The 19,120-nt window shown below is 40.6% G+C and overlaps 1 protein-coding gene across 1 annotated transcript in view; it reads right to left on the bottom strand.

The window, feature by feature from the left end:
* FMN2 (formin 2) overlaps positions 1-19,120 on the bottom strand; it is a 439,054-nt gene that overhangs the window by 75,489 nt on the left and 344,445 nt on the right. Inside the window, exon 15 of the mRNA XM_060243494.1 lies at positions 7,652-7,744. Coding sequence (XP_060099477.1) covers positions 7,652-7,744 — 93 coding nt within the window. The remainder of the gene's footprint in view (positions 1-7,651; positions 7,745-19,120) is intronic.

Below are 19,120 nucleotides of genomic sequence, written 5' to 3'. Positions count from 1 at the left end.
GAGTAGTGTACAACAAATTCATACAAATTATATTAAAGCAATTTAAAATACAACACCATAAAACCTAACAACTACATGGTGCTATAGTTCAAATTTCTTTCTGAATGCCAGTTTACATTAACATGGGGAAGGGAGAGGGTGAAAAAACAGTTAATAGGCCAGCTGCTGTTAAAACCATTATTAAAAAAACTTTTGCTTAAAATCATTGCTAAAACCCCATTGTTGTCCTCAATCATATGCTTGGTGGAACATCTCTGCCTTGCAGACCCAGCGGAATTGTAACAAGTCCCACAGGGCCCTGATGTTAGTAGGCAGAGAGTTCCACCAAGTCACAACCAAGGCCAACAAGGCTCTGGATCTGGTTGAGGACAGTTGAAACATAAGAACATAAGAGAAGCCATAAGAACATAAGAGAAGCCAATGTCCACGAGTTCTTGTATCCAATGGCCCATCCAGTCCAACACTCTGTGTCACACAGTGGCCAAAATTTTTATATATATATATATATACACACACACACACACACTGTGGCTAATAGCCACTGATGGACCTCTGCTCCATATTTTTATCTAACCCCCTCTTGAAGGTGGTCATGCTTGTGGCCGCCACCACCTCCTGTGGCAGTGAATTCCACATGTTAATCACCCTTTGGGTGAAGAAGTACTTCCTTTTATCCGTTTTAACCTGTCTGCTCAGCAATTTCCTGGAATGTCCACGAGTTCTTGTATTGTGAGAAAGGGAGAAAAGTACTTCTTTCTCTACTTTCTCCATCCCATGCATTATCTTGTAAACCTCTATCATGTCACCCCACAGTCGACGTTTCTCCAAGCTAAAGAGTCCCAAGCGTTTCAACCTTTCTTCATAGGGAAAGTGTTCCAGCCCTTCAATCATTCTAGCTGCCCTTCTCTGGACTTTTTCCAATGCTATAATATCCTTTTTGAGGTGCGGCGACCAGAACTGCACACAGTTGGATGCTCTTTGGGCCGGGGATTTCCAGGAGGTGTTGATCTCCTGAGCGTAGTGTGCTCCGGGGACATACCAGGAGAGGTGGTCCCAATTCCTATATTGGCCATTCAGTGATGTCCACATATATAATATATATATAATAATATAATCAGTTTGGTCCATTGTGTTTGCAATGAACAAATCGTTGTCTTCATAGAATTCTCTTCTGCTTTATTTCATGTTCCTAGCCCAAATCTTCCAATATTTGATTCTGCTTTTTACCTTGCTTTTGCATTCCAGTCACCTATGATTATCAGCACATCTTGTTTATGTGTGCAATCAATTTTTTCCTGGACACTTGTATACAACTTTCAGTTTCTTCTGAATCAGCATCTGTAGTTGGAGAATGATGACTATATTGATAGGCTTTCCATGAAGTCTGATACTATTTGGTCAGACTTTACATTATAGCCCCGGACTGCCTGTGCTACTCCTTGCCTCGCTATTAGGGCAACTCCATTTCTTCTGTGTTTGTCATTCCCCAAGTAAAACACTTTGTAATCTTCTGAGTGAAAATGTCCTAATCTAGGCCACTTTAGTTTTCTCACTCCCAGGACTGCAATGTTTAAACATTCCATTCCTCCTTTTGCAATTTTGAGCTTATCTTGATTCATTTGTCTCACATTTCATGTTCTGATTGTACATGTCAAACAGCTTTGGACTTTCCTTTTGCATCCTTTCACGTCAATAACTGAAATTCCTTTCAGCTTTAGTCCAATTGTGTCATTAAGAATAGTGCTACTCATGCTTGTCAGCTCTTCCCAAGCAGCTGATTGAGTGCAACCCAACCTGCGGGTTCTTTCTTCCAGCACTGTATCTTTGTTAATTTTGAATTGTCTCATCACAGGGTTTTTAAGGTAAGAGTTGGTCAGAAGTGCCTTCTTCTGTGCAGTACTAACAGGATTAGCCAAAGAGGCACTGCTATTGTCTATAGAAGATCCTCTGCCAGTGTCCCCTTCTACGACGTCTGCTGCCCAGTAGCTACCCTTCAAAGATTCCTCTGCCTCCATCACCACTGGAACTATCTGTTCTTTTCTGCTGAAGTGGTCATTGATCCCTGAAAGGGGTGGATGCATCTTAGTCTGGTGTCTCAGCTGTGACCATTCCACCTTGAGTAATTCTGCTATGAGTCTAAACTCCTTACAGTATTGCTCTCAACTTTGTTGACACCCCCCGCCATTAAGGTGTGTGCCTAAGAGGCGGTACTACCACTGAGAAAAATCTAAAAATCTGAGTACTTCATTTTCCGCAAACTGCAGTCCCCATGGATTTATTCAGGAAAGAAACTTGTGGAAAATAATCAAGGCACTATAAATAATGTGAAATTCCATCCCCATTTTCCTTTCTTTCTGTGCCACCAGAACGGCTGATCAGCAGAAGAAACTGCAGTTTCATACATACAATCCTTGAAAAGGACACTTTAAAACTCTTTTGTTCAAACAGTGCTCTATGCAAAGGGGCTTTGCATGTGCTGTCACAAACACCTATGGTATCTGTGCATCCTAGAAAAGGGTCTCTTTAGAAGCACTGGCCGGATATTGACTGAACTTTAACCAGAAATTCATTCCTCTGGAGAAAATGGCTTCTTTGGAGGGTAGACTCTAGGGAATTATACCCCACAAAGATCTTTCCTGTCCTCACATCCTTCCCTTCTCAGGCTTTACTCCCAAATATCCAGGAATTTTCCAACATGAAATTGGCAACCCCAGCATTAACATGGGGCAAACACCAGCTCCAGGTAGAGAAGCTGCTAAGAAAAAAAATGAGCAAAGGAATCAATATGTTTGATCCACATGCTGAAACCAAGATATTTGATCTATACGCTGTGTCAGGTAGTACAGTGTCTGCGCTAGACTCTTGGGACATGGAGGCTATGGGCTGGTGGTAAGATCAGATGCTACCAACTAAATTTTTTGTGGCAGTCAGTGGTCCTGTGGATTATCCACTATTTAGCATGTTGGAAGCTCTTTCATTTTAAGAGTTTTAAATAGTCACTTCTAGAGAGAAAATCTCCTTAAAAAGAAAAGTTCAGAAAAACAAACTCATCAGATATTGAGCTTGAATATAAAAGGAACATTTAAATCCATGAATTGTGTACTAAAAGAACAACTTACTTAGACAACTTTAATTTCAAGAAATTAAACTTCAGAAAATGTTTTAAAATTCCATTTTACTTTCTCCAGAACACACCCTATATAAACACACAAATCCTCAAAAGGTGCCAAAAGTTGCCCTTCTGTTTTTCTAAATGATCTTTGTGTGCATAGTCTAGCTGGAATTACTCATCGATTATGTCTACGTAAACAACAAAAAGCCTTTAGAAAAAACACTGAGATCAAAAGCCTGTCAAATAGTAAGCCGGAAAGAAAAATCCTGTAGGAACTCTTTCAAGTCTTAAGTTCAGTCTAGCCAAATAAACACAAAAGATTTTGTATTGTAAAATATTTCAACATTAGTTTGGAACTTGATCAAATGTTTTTCCCCCTCTTTACCTCCTGCTTGTTGAGTTTTGACCTGAGTAGTGAGAGTAGAGGGTTCCCAATCATCTAGGATCGCCAACTCCAGCCTGGGAATTTCTGGAGATTTGGGAGCAGTGCCTGGGGAGGGTGGAGTCTGAGGAGAGGAGGGAGGTCAGTAGGGGTATTATGCCATACGGTGTGCCTTCTAAAGCTGCCATTTTCCTTGGGGGCACTAATCTCTGTAAACCGGAGATAAGTTGTGGTTCTGGGAGATCTCCAGGCTCCACCTGGAGACTAGAAAACCAACAACCTGAGATCACAATTCATATTACAGGCAATACAAAAAAACAAACACTGATATACTGGCTAGCTACATTTAGTAAAACCTTTTAAAGAGTCATATAATCTTTTGTACACATTATAAAGAAGTACAACATTAATAATATTACAAGAAAGGTCCATCCAATGAACACCCAGGTATAGGCTCATTTCAACTTCCTCAGGAGTATTCCTGTTTCCTTCAGGATTATCAGCCTCTTTTTACAATTCAGTGTTAATGCTCTCTGCAGCATTTTAATTTTCTTCAAAATCTCTCATCCTGGAATAATCGATGGTAATTACAATAAGAGACAAACACAAAGCTGAATGGAAGTGGATAATTTTTAATTTTTTAAATGAATGTATTTTTTAAAAAAATGTTATTAAGAATTTACCTCTGAGTACTACTTGTGTTTATATTTATATTAGGAGCAAGTCAGTCCTGAACTTCTTCTCTAACCAGATGCAAAAGCCTTTTGGATTTTGCTAGCTAAATGCTCTCTGTAATTTTTATTAGGTGCAAGCCATTCCTGATTGTCAGCAAAATGCTCTCAATGCCACTTAAGTGTATAGTTTAAGAGCAAGCCAGCCCCGTAGCTCTTCTCTAACCAGATGCAAATGCCTTCTGAATTATGCTGGCAAATGCTCACTACAAAAAATTTGAAAACTGACTCAACTTAAAGAAACCTGTTCTAGGTACCTTCATGCAGCTGTATGTTGGATATCTCTAAATGTTTCTAGCCAGTATATCACAATGTTTGTTTTTGTATCCACCTGGAAACTGGCAACCCCACACAGTGTTTTCCTCATAAGGTAAATGCAGAGGCAGAGAAGATACTTGCAAGGGAGAAGCAGCAGACAGAAAAGGATGTGCTTAACATTCTTCCACTCTTCAAATACCTTGTAGGTGTGAGTGAATCCCCCCACCTCCATTCCGACATTTTTTTTCCCTGATTGCTGATTCATAGGTAACGTACAGTACAGAATTTCTGTACTCTTTGTACTGATGTACTTTTTAGAATTTTCTTTTTGTTGTGCTGTCTAAAAATAAATGTATTAATTTAAAATATTTATAGTCAAACTTTCCCCAGTTAAACTCAACATGGTTATTCCACATCACTATCCAGTGTGACATTTTCTATTCTTGCCTGAATGCATGTTGCAGTCATACACCATTCAGATTGTATGAATGCATGGGATGGATGGATCAATCTCCATTTAAGTAGATGTGTCTAAAGTACATTTTTGCATGCAAAAATCTGCTTCTGTAGCTCTGGCTACACAAACCTCAGACTTCTATGCATTCTAATATTGCAGCCAGTGTGAGGGCAAAGATCATCACATAAATAATGAATGAAATAATTGTTTTCAGGATGTGAACAGATTTAAAAAAAATGTGATCAGGTCTGTTTTGCATGCATTGTGCCAGTGAATGGACAACTCAAATTCAACAGAAGAGATTTTAGTGAGCATCTCTTAGGTTTTTTTTATCAATTGCTTTCCAAAAGCTTTGCTCCACAGTTCTCTACATAGGGCAAACAGGACAAACCCTCCGCCAAAGGATAAATGGACACAAATCTGACGTCAGGAATTACAGAACTGAGAAACCTGTGGGGGAACACTCTAACCTTCCAAAGCATTCAATGGGTGACCTCAAAGTAGCTGTTTTACTGCAAACAAATTTCAAGAACAGAATGGAGAGAGAAATTGCTGCATTTCAAATTACTATGAAACTTGGAACAAACACTTCCTCAGGACTGAACAGGGATATTGTTTTTTTATCTCATTACAGATGCTAAACCCACTCTCACTGAGTAAGTTATACATCCACAGTATTCCAATGTATTTCTCTTTTAGAATAGTGTATCAGAATGATCTTTTGTATTGACATACTCAAAATAGGGATATTGGCTGTTTATCTCATTGCATATGTTTAATCCATTTTCACTATATTTTATTGTATTCATTTTTTTCTATGGCAAACTAGAATGATGTTTACATGTTAAAAAGTAAATTAGGTGGACAAGAACATCATTATCCAATGTATTTCTCTTTTAGCTGTATTGACATACTCAAACAGGATATTGGCTGTTTATCCCATTACATATGCTGAACCCATCTCCCACTAATTTTAATGTATTTTTCTCCTAAAGGCAAACTATATGTATGTTACATGTTAAAAGGTAAATTAGTTGGATGGGAAATATTCTGAGATATTAAATACCTTCCTTTTGGCTTAAAACAATATAGTCATTTACAGACATTCTCACATTTTGACATATTACTGTTTTGTTGCTTTTGCATGCTCATGCTACTCAGATCAAAGGTTTACTCAATTTGTTAATTTTACTATTCTGTCATTGAATCATTTTGCATTCTAAACCACTCCCTACCAGATAATTTTACTATACTGTCATTGGATCTTAAATTTGTACCAGTTTGCACTGTACCAAATTTGTACTGAGCCACTGACTACCAGCTATGTGTGGCTTTGCTCACTGTACTGGATTCCTCATCTGATGAAGTGTGCTTAGAGAGCACACAAAAGCTTACGTTCTGAATAAAACTAAGTTGTTCTTAAAGATGCAACTTGACTCCTATTTTGCTTTGCTCCACAGTAATTCTAGCTAGTGATGAACAGCCTAGCAAGGGAAAATTTGTGAATACAAATTTGATTCCCTCCCCCCCCCCCTTTGATTACCAGTGCCTTCCTAAATTATTATTATCACAGAAAAGGGATTGGGAGCATATCTATGCCAAGAGAGTATATAGTTCCACCCTTAATGTAATATTGCACAGAAGGTTAAAAAGTTCAGATTTTAAAAATAATCTCCATACTCTTTATTGGAGAGGGAAGGAGTATGAGAGTAAATATATACATCATAGGATTTATTTCTCCAAAAGCATATCTAGAATATTTTTACATTACATTGTTCTCTTCTAGTAAAAAAGGTCCAACAGTATTTTATTTATTTATTTAGACATTTCTTTTATCCCATAATATGGGACCTGATCCAGTGACAGTCACACAAACACAGTGGGTGTTTTCGCACTCACCTTCAGCCGGCGCCGCGACCCTCTTGACGACGGAGGATCTGTGCTGATTTCCCACACGAAGCGCTGGAGCAACCAGAAGAGCCGCCAATTTCCGGCGCGAAGCCCGCTCAAGCGTTTTCCTGCTTCTTGGCGATTTACGTTTGAGCGGGCTTTGCGCCGGAAATTGGCGGCTCTTCTGGTTGCTCCAGCGCTTCGTGTGGGAAATCAGCACAGATCCTCCGTCGTCAAGAGGGTCGCGGCGCCGGCTGAAGGTGAGTGCGAAAACACCCAGTGAGCTTGCAAAGGAAAAACACAATACAATCCATAGTCACGGCTGCAGGGGACCACCACTGCCCAGAAAGCCTAACATGCATAGTAGAAATGAGCTGCAGTCCAGTTTTGTTTCTATGGGATTCTGTGGATTTTGTTTCTGAAGCATATGAGTTTTCAAAAGCAATGTGTAAATGAAATAAACCAGATGTTCTGTACATACAATACTTTTTGGTACTATGAAAAGAATCATCGTGTCTTTGGAGACAAGTTCGGCGAGCTGTCTTTGGAGACAGCTCCAGCTTTCAGTTTTATGAAATTGTTAAGAAAAATAAATTAGTTTCCTACAAAAAATTAGAACTCATCAGTTTACGCTTAAAAGCCAGCAACAATTGCCTCTAATATTGCTCAAAACAAAATACAGACAACAGGTAGAGTTTATGTGAAATGAAAGAGTGGCTCATTTAATCTATACCATGGCTCGAAACAGAGACTTTACTCACAGTATTTCTATATTCTTCTACCCTTTTGATGGACCCTAGAATAGTCAAATGATTAGTTACCTTGACTAATGAATTTCTCCATGTTGTCTTTAAAAGGCTGGATGTGCTCTTCTAACGATAACTGACAAACTTTGCCTGCTTCTGTCTCACATGCTGAAATTGAAGTAACATGCCAAATTAGAATGATACATTAATTGCAAGACAGTTTCTCCCCCAACTCTTTACATTTACTGATGGATCCTATGAATTAATGGTTCCAACAAGTGTCCAGGACTGGGTGTTATCACTGCTTTGTCAGAGATACAATGCTAGACAACGCTTACATGTGGTTTGATCCAGTTAGGGCCACTTTATCATGGATAGCCAAGATCTCCAATTGCACTAGTGTGACATATGTTAAAAATAACAACAACAAAACCCCAAGTCTTATAAGATTCAGAAACTCTCAGAACAGACTCCGGTCATCTTATGCGGGTCACTCTAAGAGGTTGCATCTGACTTCAAATTCTTCCATGTCATTGCATCTCTGAAAACCAGTAATAATATACCATTGAAACTAACACACAGTATAAATTAATTAATTTTCCCTGGTTGCAGCATATGGGTTTCGCTGCAACTATGTTGATAAAATTGATTTCTTTTCTTTTTAAATAAAATACATTTTAGGTGCAAGTTTGTTTGTTTGTTAAAAAAATCAGGAATTCAACCAGAAACAATTATCTAAATATGTTGTTCCAAGAGCATTGTTTTAAAATGATGCACATATAGCTGTTTTCTCTTAAATCTGATGACATACTAAGCCAAATGCCACTTTGGCCACATTCCTATGCACACTTATGTCCTACTGAACTCAGTGAGATTTACTTTCTGGCAAACTGCTTAAGACCACTCTTTTACTGATAAAAACAATTCTAAAGGTCCAATTTATAGATACAAGAGAATGGTAGAGTGGACTGCATCAGACCAGATTACAGTATCATACTGCAGCATCATACGCTGGAATTTTGTCTCATGTTAAGACTGAAGACTGCATATTTATACCCCGCCATTCCAGCAGCTGTAAGTGGAGGAGTGGGGAATCAAACCCGGTTCTCCCAGGTAAGAGTCTGCACACTTAACCACTACACCAAAACTTTATGCAAATTCACAGCAGGTGAAGAGAGGTGAAGAAGCTTTCATCATGCTTTGCTAGTTTTCTGTTTGTATTCAGAACAGGAATCCATCAAATGCTGTCTGCAGTACATTCTAACAACTCCACATTTTACTACTTTGTTCTTCTACATGTGTAAACCAAGCCTATATAAGACTGTCTGTAGGAAGTCTAAACTTGCTTTGCTAACAGTGCTAACATGCTAGTAAGCTACATTCTACATGTGGCAGTTCTTATGCTCAACACATGCTATTGCCTTGTATGCTGCAAAGACCACAGACCTCCTTAGAGACCAGCAGAAGGAAGACATGCAAGTCTTTAGAAGGTTAAGAGGATGATAGTGAAGCTCCAAATAATGTTAAATATTACAATTAAACACAATTATCAAAACCCTCAGAAACTGAGGAGAGTCCATACATCAAAAATATTTATCAAAATACTGGTTATCACTTACTATATTTACACTTAACAATGTATTTGAATGTGAATGCAAGCAAAATCCACACAAAGAAAGTAACTACTGAGCATTACATAGCTGTAGGCTTTATTCCACACATGGTTACAATATATCCTAGTGAGAGCTGGTGGCACTGTTCAACTGCAACCAGTCTTTATGATTAAGCATCACTACTGAAAGGGATCTGATAGAATGATGGTTAGGATCAAGCTTCAGGGTGGGCGAAAGTCAAGGCTTAGGACTGGATTTTATCAGCCTTCAAAATACTATAGAGAGACAGAACGTGAGGCCTTGCATTAGGTGGCAAAATTATAGATACAGAAGACTGCAGAGCTGATAAATCTAAGACCCACTGAGTTGCACCTACAATGACTACTTAGTCATGTAATAGTAGAACAAAAATTTTGATAACAAATCTACTCAGGCATCTTTTAGAGCAGGTATATTTATTTCAAATATATTCTTATTTTATTACACTCTTTCTCTAAGAAGCTCAAGGTGGTATACAAGTCCCCTTCCCAGTTTCATCCTCACAACATTACCATAAGATAAGTGAGGCTGAAATAAAGGGTTGGATCCATAACGTATGCATGGTGCTTGTGATAGTTCCCTGGGGCTAGATGCTATGCTGCTCCCAAAGGATTTTCTATCAAAACACCCACTATCCTCACTGCTCCAAGGAATTTCTGGTGGGAATAAGGGTTTGAAGGGTCTGGGTATAAACTAAAATAAGGATTGTATGCTTTTAAATGAACAACAGCAACATTTATTACATAGAAAAGATACAAACTGAGACAACTCTAAATTGATAATGAGATGTGAGAGGCTGGGTCTGAGTATATGTGCAAGGAGAAGGGGGGGGGGGAACCTTCCCCAAACTGTCTTATTACATACACAGGTAAACTCTACCAATTCCTCCACCTTGCTGCAGTGTGCAGCTCCTATGCCACATTATTCCTAAGGGTCCATGCAGTCCTGGTCCTAACTCTTTAGTGCACCACACAGCACATATATGAACAATCACACAGGGTTTGTTTGTTTGTTTAAAAAGGGTGGTGGTGTTTGAAAATATTTCACAGACATGCCTAAGAGAAGAGTGAGAATCAGGGCCATTAAAGTGAAAAGAAATCTATGCAGAAACTTTGATTAAAATGAATAGTTGTAGTTCATTGGTGTTAGAAAACCCAAATGTAGAGAATGTTGACTGGCCTGTAGCTGATGTTAATAACGCAGTAATTTTTAAAAAGTTAACCAAGATTTATTGTTTGTTAAACCTGAAAAAAACAAAAACAAATGCTATATCTGACTCATGTGGACAGCCTTTAAAAACATATACACAAATGCAAATCAAATTGTGCAAACTATGGTTCCAAATGTTGTGGAATCAACTCAGCTACAATAATCTGCCAAGGCTCAGATCTCATATGCACTTGGCTTGTAAACTTGCTTAACAACATTACTAAATGAATTCTATTGACCTCAATGGAAACCATTCATGGTCAGAAAGTTAAAAATACATTTGTTTACCGGCACAGAGCCTAAATAAATCCAGCATTAGGTCAGTTTCATAGCAAGTGCAGGAGCAACTTCTTTTGATAGTCTATGTCAGGGGTGTCATGCTCAATTGTTATTATGGCCAGATCTGACATGAATAAGACCTTGTTGGGTGGGCCATGTGTGTACCTATTTAAGATTAGGTAGCAGAGATATAAACTTTTTAAAGGACACAGACAAACACAATTAAAGATTTTTTTTAAAAAAAACTGAAAATAAAACATGCTTAAAACATTAGCACTTGTTGGTCTTAAAGATTCTTTCTTTGTATTTCTCCCATTCTCCATTGGTTGAGGCTCCTCTGCCTCTTGGTCCCCTGGGGAGGGAGGGAAAGAGATAGAGCTTCCTTTGTCCGGTTCCATGGATCCCATGGGAGAAATACCTGAATCCAAGCCTTGAATTCTAAAATTGGATTTCTCCTACTTGTGTCTCAGGATGTTCCCCTGCTATTTCATTGCATTCAAAAAACTGCTGAATTAATCTAAAAGGTTATGAGAACATAAGAGAAGCCATGTTGGATCAGGCCAATGGCTTATCCAGACCAACACTCTGTGTCACACAGAGGCAAAAAACCAGGTGCTATCAGGAGTTCCATCAGTGGGGCCAAACTCCAGAAGCCATCCCACTGTTGTCCCCCAACCAGTGGGGTTTCCTCCCACTTCATTGGCAAAAAGCTCTCAAGAAAGTTTAAAAATCCATTATTTAAAGTCATAATAAATACAGCTCCTTATCTTTAAGATTAAACAACTTTTCTGATCTCTTTTTAATATCTATCAATAATCCATAATACACTCTTTCCTAGAAATGTAAAACCTCTAATGTATTTTATATTATTTTTTAAAAATCAAATAGACATGTGCTACAATATATGGATAACTGGTTCTTCATGTACAGGGCTGAAATATCAACAGAACTTTTCAAGCTGGTGCAAGTGTGGCAACACATGCCAATATGAATATATTGCCCATTTTCCACTACACTTTGTAAAGAAGGGTATGCTTTCTTAACATTACTGGGGAAAATAACTGGGTATCTACAATGTATGCACCAGCCTTAAGTGTATAAGTGACCAGAGCTGAGCAAGCAGTAATTCAACAGACAATTTTGCATCAAATTTAAGAAATTCAGTTTGTGGGAGCCTATGATTGCTCTGAAATGTTGAGGAACATGGAGGTTGAAATATTCCCCAAAATTAAGATTCTATCTTATCTTACTAACCAAGAGTCATACAGAAATGCTTGAAGTGATAACTTTAAAGAGAATCAAGAATGGAAGGAAATGAAGCCAGGTTTATCTGAATGGCACACTTTGCCATACAAAGAGAAAGACCTTTAATTTTCTTGTGTTTATTTTTTTGGAATTGTTAGGACTTATGCTAAGGACTGTTGAGGCTTCAAAAGCTTCTAAATACAGTTCCTTGTTTGGAGTTTTAAGGATAGTAAAATATGACTCACAGATTGACTGAAATCCTGGCTTTATTTTACATATGGTTTAGGTTTAGGAGTCTGCATGCAGCAATGTTTCAGTCAATTAACCCTTTCAGCAATATTTGCACAGGCTACTGAAGTATGTGTGGGCAGTACTGTTGATTAGCTAGCCACAACAGCAGCAGCTCAGGTGGCGATCCTAAGAGATGGTTACACTATAATTGTTCAAACTGATTGATAATGACTTGAGTGGTCTCTTTGCCTTAAAGTTAGCTAGTCTGAAATACAAAGTTTGGGCTTCAACTGCTTTTGAGATAATAACCTTAACCTTTTACACCTCACCTCTGCAGCCTCAGTCAAAGTGACATGGACTCAGCATGATCTGAAAAGCAGCAGGGGGGCTCCTGACAACAATTTTGCACCAACTTCTATAGGGCTTATGACCTGATCTCGTTCTGGGTCAGCCAAAATGCAACCAGTCAGATCCAGTAGGGTTATTTTGTAATCTTTTGGTCTGCAGTTCATTGGGTATATCAGATATTAGATGTAGTACCTTACCTTTTTTCATTTTTTAAAAGGAAGCAAGTCAGTAATTACTGATACGTGATTAATGCAGCCACTTGCAGCAAAACAAACTGGCATACATTTGAAGGTATTATAATCAGGAAAACAGAGAACAGTGCACTGAGAAATGCCAAAGTTCCAAAAAAATGAAAGTTTAAAGGGTGGGGGTCACTTTCAGTTATTATTTTAAACCTCTTCTCTCCTCCTTAAATTTATGCATCCACAGAGTCATGAAGGCAAGAAGAAACATAAATGAAAATGAACTTTCCTTTTTAGAAAAATATTTGCATGGCTTCAATGTGTTCTTTAACTGTTCACTGTCAGCAATACTCATCATCTATACATTGGCCCAATTCACATGGATCAATCTGATACCCATACCATAAAGTCATCACAAGTTATTTTTAGCAAGCTGATCAGCCTTATGACACGTTTAAAACTACAATGACTCCACAATTCTCTCAAGTTTATGACCTCTCTGATCTATTAACCTAAAAGAAACTGACATCCCACCAGGGGCTCTGGGAGTTTTCTAGCACATTTTGTACTTTCCAGAGTTGAAAAGAATATCACTCTTCATAAACTGTGCTGTGCTGAACTGCTATCTTGTAACAGATTAGCATATTCACAAGACCACTTGTCATGTTAGAAAATGTAAGTTATAATTGCTTCACCACATCAAATGGAATCATGTGAATCTCTCTCAAAATAAAATGACTATACATTACAATCTTATATCATATTCACCATGCTGCTCCTGGGGTCTCAAGAGCAGGATTTATGGAGCTCTTTTGGGTTGCAGCAGGAGAAGGAGCAGCAGCAAAGCATTCTCCACTGACAATAATCCTTCTGTCAGTGGAAGTTTTCTGTGGGATCCAAGCCACCATTCTACCAGTTTCTGCAACCATGCCTTGAAAATTGCTGTAGATGGAAAAACCTGCTAAAGGAGGACTCTTTGGGGCTACTCTGCTTCGCCAGCATCTTTTCCCTGTCCCTTCCTCAATTACTATTATTTGCAAAATTTGGCTTCAGATGGCAGAATGGAATCTGATCTATGATTCTTTGTTTTTTCAACATACTTTTTTTTTTTTAAAAAAAAGGCATCTACTTGTTGCCTCTGGTTTGCTAAATCAATTGAAATGTGTTCTGTTATATGATGTTGCTCCCTTTCCCCACAGGAATAGTTTAATGAATGGTTTATTGTGAATGAACTATTGAGGTTTAAATTTCCCTCTCTATGGCAAGCTAACTAAAAGAATGCTAACCTCTCTTTTGGAAACTAAATTCTAGCTGCCAGTGGATATTGTTTGTCAGGCAAACAGTCTCTTTCCAACCCCACCCAGAATGGCTCCCCCCCAAATGTTATTCTCTTCCTCCCCCAAAAATAACCCGCTTCTTTTTAGAAATCAAGCTTAGCAATGCAACAACTGATTCTGGCACTGTCTTATACCTTTATGTTGGGAACACAGTTTAATGCTGTCGTTGAAGGCTCAGTTTTGTTGGTGATCAGTAAGGAGGGATGGCTTTCATCAAGACATCTACACTGCAGAACGAGTGTTCAATTAACAGCAAGTTACTTTGTATTTTAAAATACATGTCTCTTGTAATTTGTATTTTAAAATACATGTCTCTTGTAATTCAGTTGTATGTAAATGAAATTGTCTCTACAGTATCAAAGAAGAAGAAGATGAAGAAGATATTGGATTTATATCCCGCCCTCCACTCCGAAGAGTCTCAGAGCGGCTCACAATCTCCTTTACCTTCCTCCCCCACAACAGACACCCTGTGAGGTGGGTGGGGCTGGAGAGGGCTCTCCCAGTAGCTGCCCTTTCAAGGACGACCTCTGCCAGAGCTATGGCTGACCCAAGGCCATTCCAGCAGGTGCAAGTGGAGGAGTGGGGAATCAAACCCGGTTCTCCCAGATAAGAGTCCGCACACTTAACCACTACACCAAACTGGCTGCAGCAAACGTTGCATTAGGAAAAATGAAACAATTTGCCCACCAACACATTTTCTGGCACCTGCCAAGTGGTTTTACACAGTGGGTGTGGTCAGGTGGGGCTTTCCCCCAGCAAGGCATCTGATTGGCAACTGGAGATTCGATAGGCAATGCACATTTTTAAAAATGTTGCATTGGCAGCAGCTGCCACCACAGCATAAAGATATTCATTGTGTGACTGAAAGTAAGCTGTGGCAGCCATTTTATGGCTTTGCCCACCAAGCTGCATCAGAATTCCAAAGGTACCCACAGGTTCAAAAAGGTTGGGGACCCCTGGTCTACATTATGAAACAATCCATGAACCATGGCATATAGCAGGGGTGGCCAACGGTAGCTCTCCAGATTTTTGCCTACAACTCCCATCAGCCCCAGCCATTGGCCATGCTGGCTGGGGCTGATGGGAGTTGTAGGCAAAAAAAGCATCTGGAGAGTTACCGTTGGCCACCCCTGGCATATAGTTTAGTATAGATTAGTGTGAAAATACTATGAAAGATTTGAGCTCATGAAGGCAAGTACAAAAAGGCTGCTGGGTGACCTTGGGCCAGTGACATACTCTCAGCCTAATCCACCTCACAGGGTTGTTGTGTGGATAAAATGGTGGAGAGTAGAATGATATAAACCACTTTGGGTCCCCATTGAGGATAAAGGTGAGATATAAATAAAGTAAACAAACCACCTAGTGGAGCAGTGCTTTAAAAATATTAGTGATATATATTATGTCATAAAGGTGTTTAAATGACAACATAAAACAATATGTGCGATACTTATTGGTTGAAGTTTAAGACTTCAAACAAATTCTGTTTACAGTGTCTTGTCTCATGTCTCAAAATAACCTATTTGTAACAACAATCTGCAAGTCAAGTTCATGAATCAGAGAATTTCTATTCCATCCCTAGTTATGGAAAAACAAAGAAGAGAAGATACACCTGGCTAAGTAAGGAAAACTTATTTGCTTCACAGGGACATTTAGAGACTTGCCTTGAAAAACAGCTGAAAATAAGAAGTATTGAGATTTGAACCACTTCAGATGTAAACCCCCCACCCCCAAAGTAATACACTATTTTGAGTGTCATCAGTCCTCTTTCCCAATGGCACCTCTTGCACTGATGGAAACACTGCTACTTGAATGGGAAAGACAGGTTGCTTACCTGTAACTTTAGATCTTCGAGTGGTCATCTGTGCATTCACACTCATGGAATATAGCGCCCGCGCCGATCCCACAAATTGGTACCTAAAAAACCCAGGATTTTTCGCGCTCGGCACCAGTGGGCATGCGCAGGCGTCCCAGTACGCATGCTCACTGGAGCCAGTGCACAGATCCCGCCAGTTCCTTCTTGACGGCTGGAAGCTCCCTAACATAGGGAGACCGTCAGCAGTGGGGAAGGAAAGCGGGTAGTGTGAATGCACAGATGACCACTCGAAGATCTACAGTTACAGGTAAGCAACCTGTCTATCTTCTTTGTGATCTCTGTGCTTCACACTCATGGGAGATTAGCAAGCAAGACATATCTGGAGGCGGGAAGACAGTCAACTAGAGGAGACAGCTTGCAGCACCACAGCTCCCAGACGAGTCCTCTGCTGAGAATGCACATGCAGAGTGTAGTGCTTCATGAAAGCATGCGGAGAGGACCAGGTGGTGGCCTTGCACACATCCATCAAGGAAACACCTTTCAGGAATGCCACCGACGTCGCCATCACTCTAGTAGAGTGTCCACGAATGGGCCCAGGCAATGGCTTCTTTGCCAGCAAGTAGCACAGTTTAATAGTCTCAGTGACCCACTTCAAAAGCTGCTGAGATGAAATTCTGGAACCCAACTTAGGAGCAGCATAAGAAACAAAAAGATGCTGGTCCTGGCAAAAACTCTAGAAGGACTCAAATAAAACAGTAACAAATGCTTAATGTCCAAAGCGTGCCACCGATGTTCCTCATCTGAGGAAGGCGTGGGATAAAACGTGGGTGACCAAACGTCCAACTTAAGGTGAAACTAGAAAACCACCTTAGGAAGAAAAGAAACATCAGAAGCCAACGACACTCCAGACTCATTAAAAACTAAATATGGGAGGTCACAACGCATAGCCATGAGCTCCCCTACACAGCGTGCCGATGTGATAGCCGCCAAAAAAGCAGTATTCCATGACAGAAGTTGAAGAGAACAGGTTGCCATTGGTTCAAAGGGATGCCGAGCCAACCTGTTTAATACTAAAGGCCAAGTCCCACAACTGTGGAGGTGATCTTGATGGAAGAAACCTTTAGAAACCTCCTCGAATGAGAATGAGCAAAAACTGAATGCCCCTCAACAGGTTCATGGTACACTGATATTGCTGATAAATAAACTTTAACAGAAGAAAAAGAAAGTCCAGCATCGACCAAAGATAGCAGAAAATAAAAAATCACCGACAGACCCACCCGCTGGGGTGAGATTGTAGGTTTGGCCAAAAACTGAAGAAACTTCCCCCACTTCCTGTCATAAGAAGCACGGGTAGACAACTTTCTACTATTTAGAAAAATGTGTTGGACTCTGCTGGAGAACTCACCAGGTTGATGAACCACGCCGTCAGCTTTAGATGAGGCACGCTGTGATGAAACACGTGTCCATCCTGGGCTGACAGAAGGTCCAGTTCTGCCGGAAACTGATAGAAACCCCCCCTCACTAATTGAAGCAAGATTGGGAACCAGTTCTGCTGAGTCCACCACGGTGTCACTAGAATGCACCGCAGTCTCTCCCTCACAATTTTGTTGACAATTCTTGTCAGCAGCGGCAGAGGTGGAAACAGATATAGGAACCAATTGTTCCATGGGAACATCAGGCCATCTCCCAGTGAATCTGGATCCATGCCCCCCCTGGAACAGAACAGAGGACACTTCCGATTCCTGGCTGTGGCAAACACATCTACCTGAGGATATCCCCAGAGCTGAAAAACAGGTTGAAGGAAGAGCCACTGCATCTCCCACTTGTGCAGAGATGCTGCTCCTCTGCTCAATGAATCCGCCTGCAGATTGAGCACCCCTGGAAGGTGCACAGCCTTTACGTAGATGCCATGCTCCAGGCACTCCATCCACAGTTCTATTGCTAGAGAGACTGTTTTGCTCTGCCTGTTGACATAACACAGGGCTGCAGTATTGTCCGTCAACAGGGCCACAACCTTCCCGCCACCATGGGATGGAAAGACCGAAGGGCGAAATGAATTGCCAACAGTTCCAGATAGTTTATGTATCAACGAGTCAGCTGTGGAGGCCAAGGCCCCCCCACACACAGAGAATCTAGGTGAGCACCCCAGCCCCACAAAGACGCATCTGTGGTGATCGTGGCTGTCATCACAGGTAGATGGAAGAGAGCTCCCTGACAGATGATGCATCTGGATTTCCACCACTGCAGGGTCCGGAGGATTGAGGGTGGAATTGTAAACCTCTTCTGAGGTGAATCCCGTAAAGGCTGAAACTGTCTGAGGAACCACAGTTGAAGACCTCTCATTCTCAATTTTGCAAACAGCAGCATGCTTGTAGTCACTGCCATCAGCCCCAGCATCCGCTGCAGCTGCTGTGCCCCATTGTCGACTTTGGAAAAGATGGATAAGATTGATAATGTCCTTCGCTCTCTGCTGAGGCAGAAAAGCACGGTGAAGGCTTGGGTCCAGCAAGGCCCCTATAAATTGAACTGTCAGTGCTGGTGTAAGATGAGACTTTGTCATGTTGACCTGCAGACCCAAGGTGTGAAGAAGATGAAGAGAAGTTGCAATATGGTCGGATAGATGTTCTTCCGACTCCGCCATGAGGAGCCAGTCGTCGATATACGGAAAAACGACTATGCCTTGAAGCCAAAGATGTGCGGCTACAACACTCATCATCTTGGTAAACACCTGTGGTACAGTGCAGAGGCTGAATGGAAGGGCTTTGAACTGAAAATGGTTGGAACCTATTGCAAAACGAAGGCAATGCCTGTACGAAGGATGGATGCTGACATGGAAGTAGGCATCCTTGAGATCCAACATTGCCATCCAGTCCCCTTGGCTGATGAGGGGAAGGATTGTTTGCAGGGTGGACACATCTTGAATTTCTGGTACACGATAAACTTGTTCAGATTTAGAAGGTTCATAATTGGTCTCAATCCCCCATCCCGCTTGGGAACCAGGAAATAACAAGAATAGGACCCCCCCCCCCCCCCGTTCTGGCCTCTATGGGGACCGGTTATATGGCTTGTTTCTGCAAGAGGTTGCTCACCTCCGCCAGCAGAGGTGGGGAAGGGGGTGTGGTGACAATCACTGACTGAGTCGGAACCTGAACAAAGTCTATCTTGTATCCTTCTGCATTGATGGAAAGAGCCCACCTGTCCGTGGAGATGGACTCCCGAGCCGGAAGATATTGACGGAGGCGGATATG

The sequence above is a fragment of the Heteronotia binoei genome, chromosome 1 (genome assembly GCF_032191835.1).
Source record: "Heteronotia binoei isolate CCM8104 ecotype False Entrance Well chromosome 1, APGP_CSIRO_Hbin_v1, whole genome shotgun sequence".
NCBI lineage: Eukaryota > Metazoa > Chordata > Lepidosauria > Squamata > Gekkonidae > Heteronotia > Heteronotia binoei.
The sequence above is the reverse complement of the archived record's forward strand: the minus strand, read 5'-3'. Positions and strand labels throughout refer to the sequence as shown.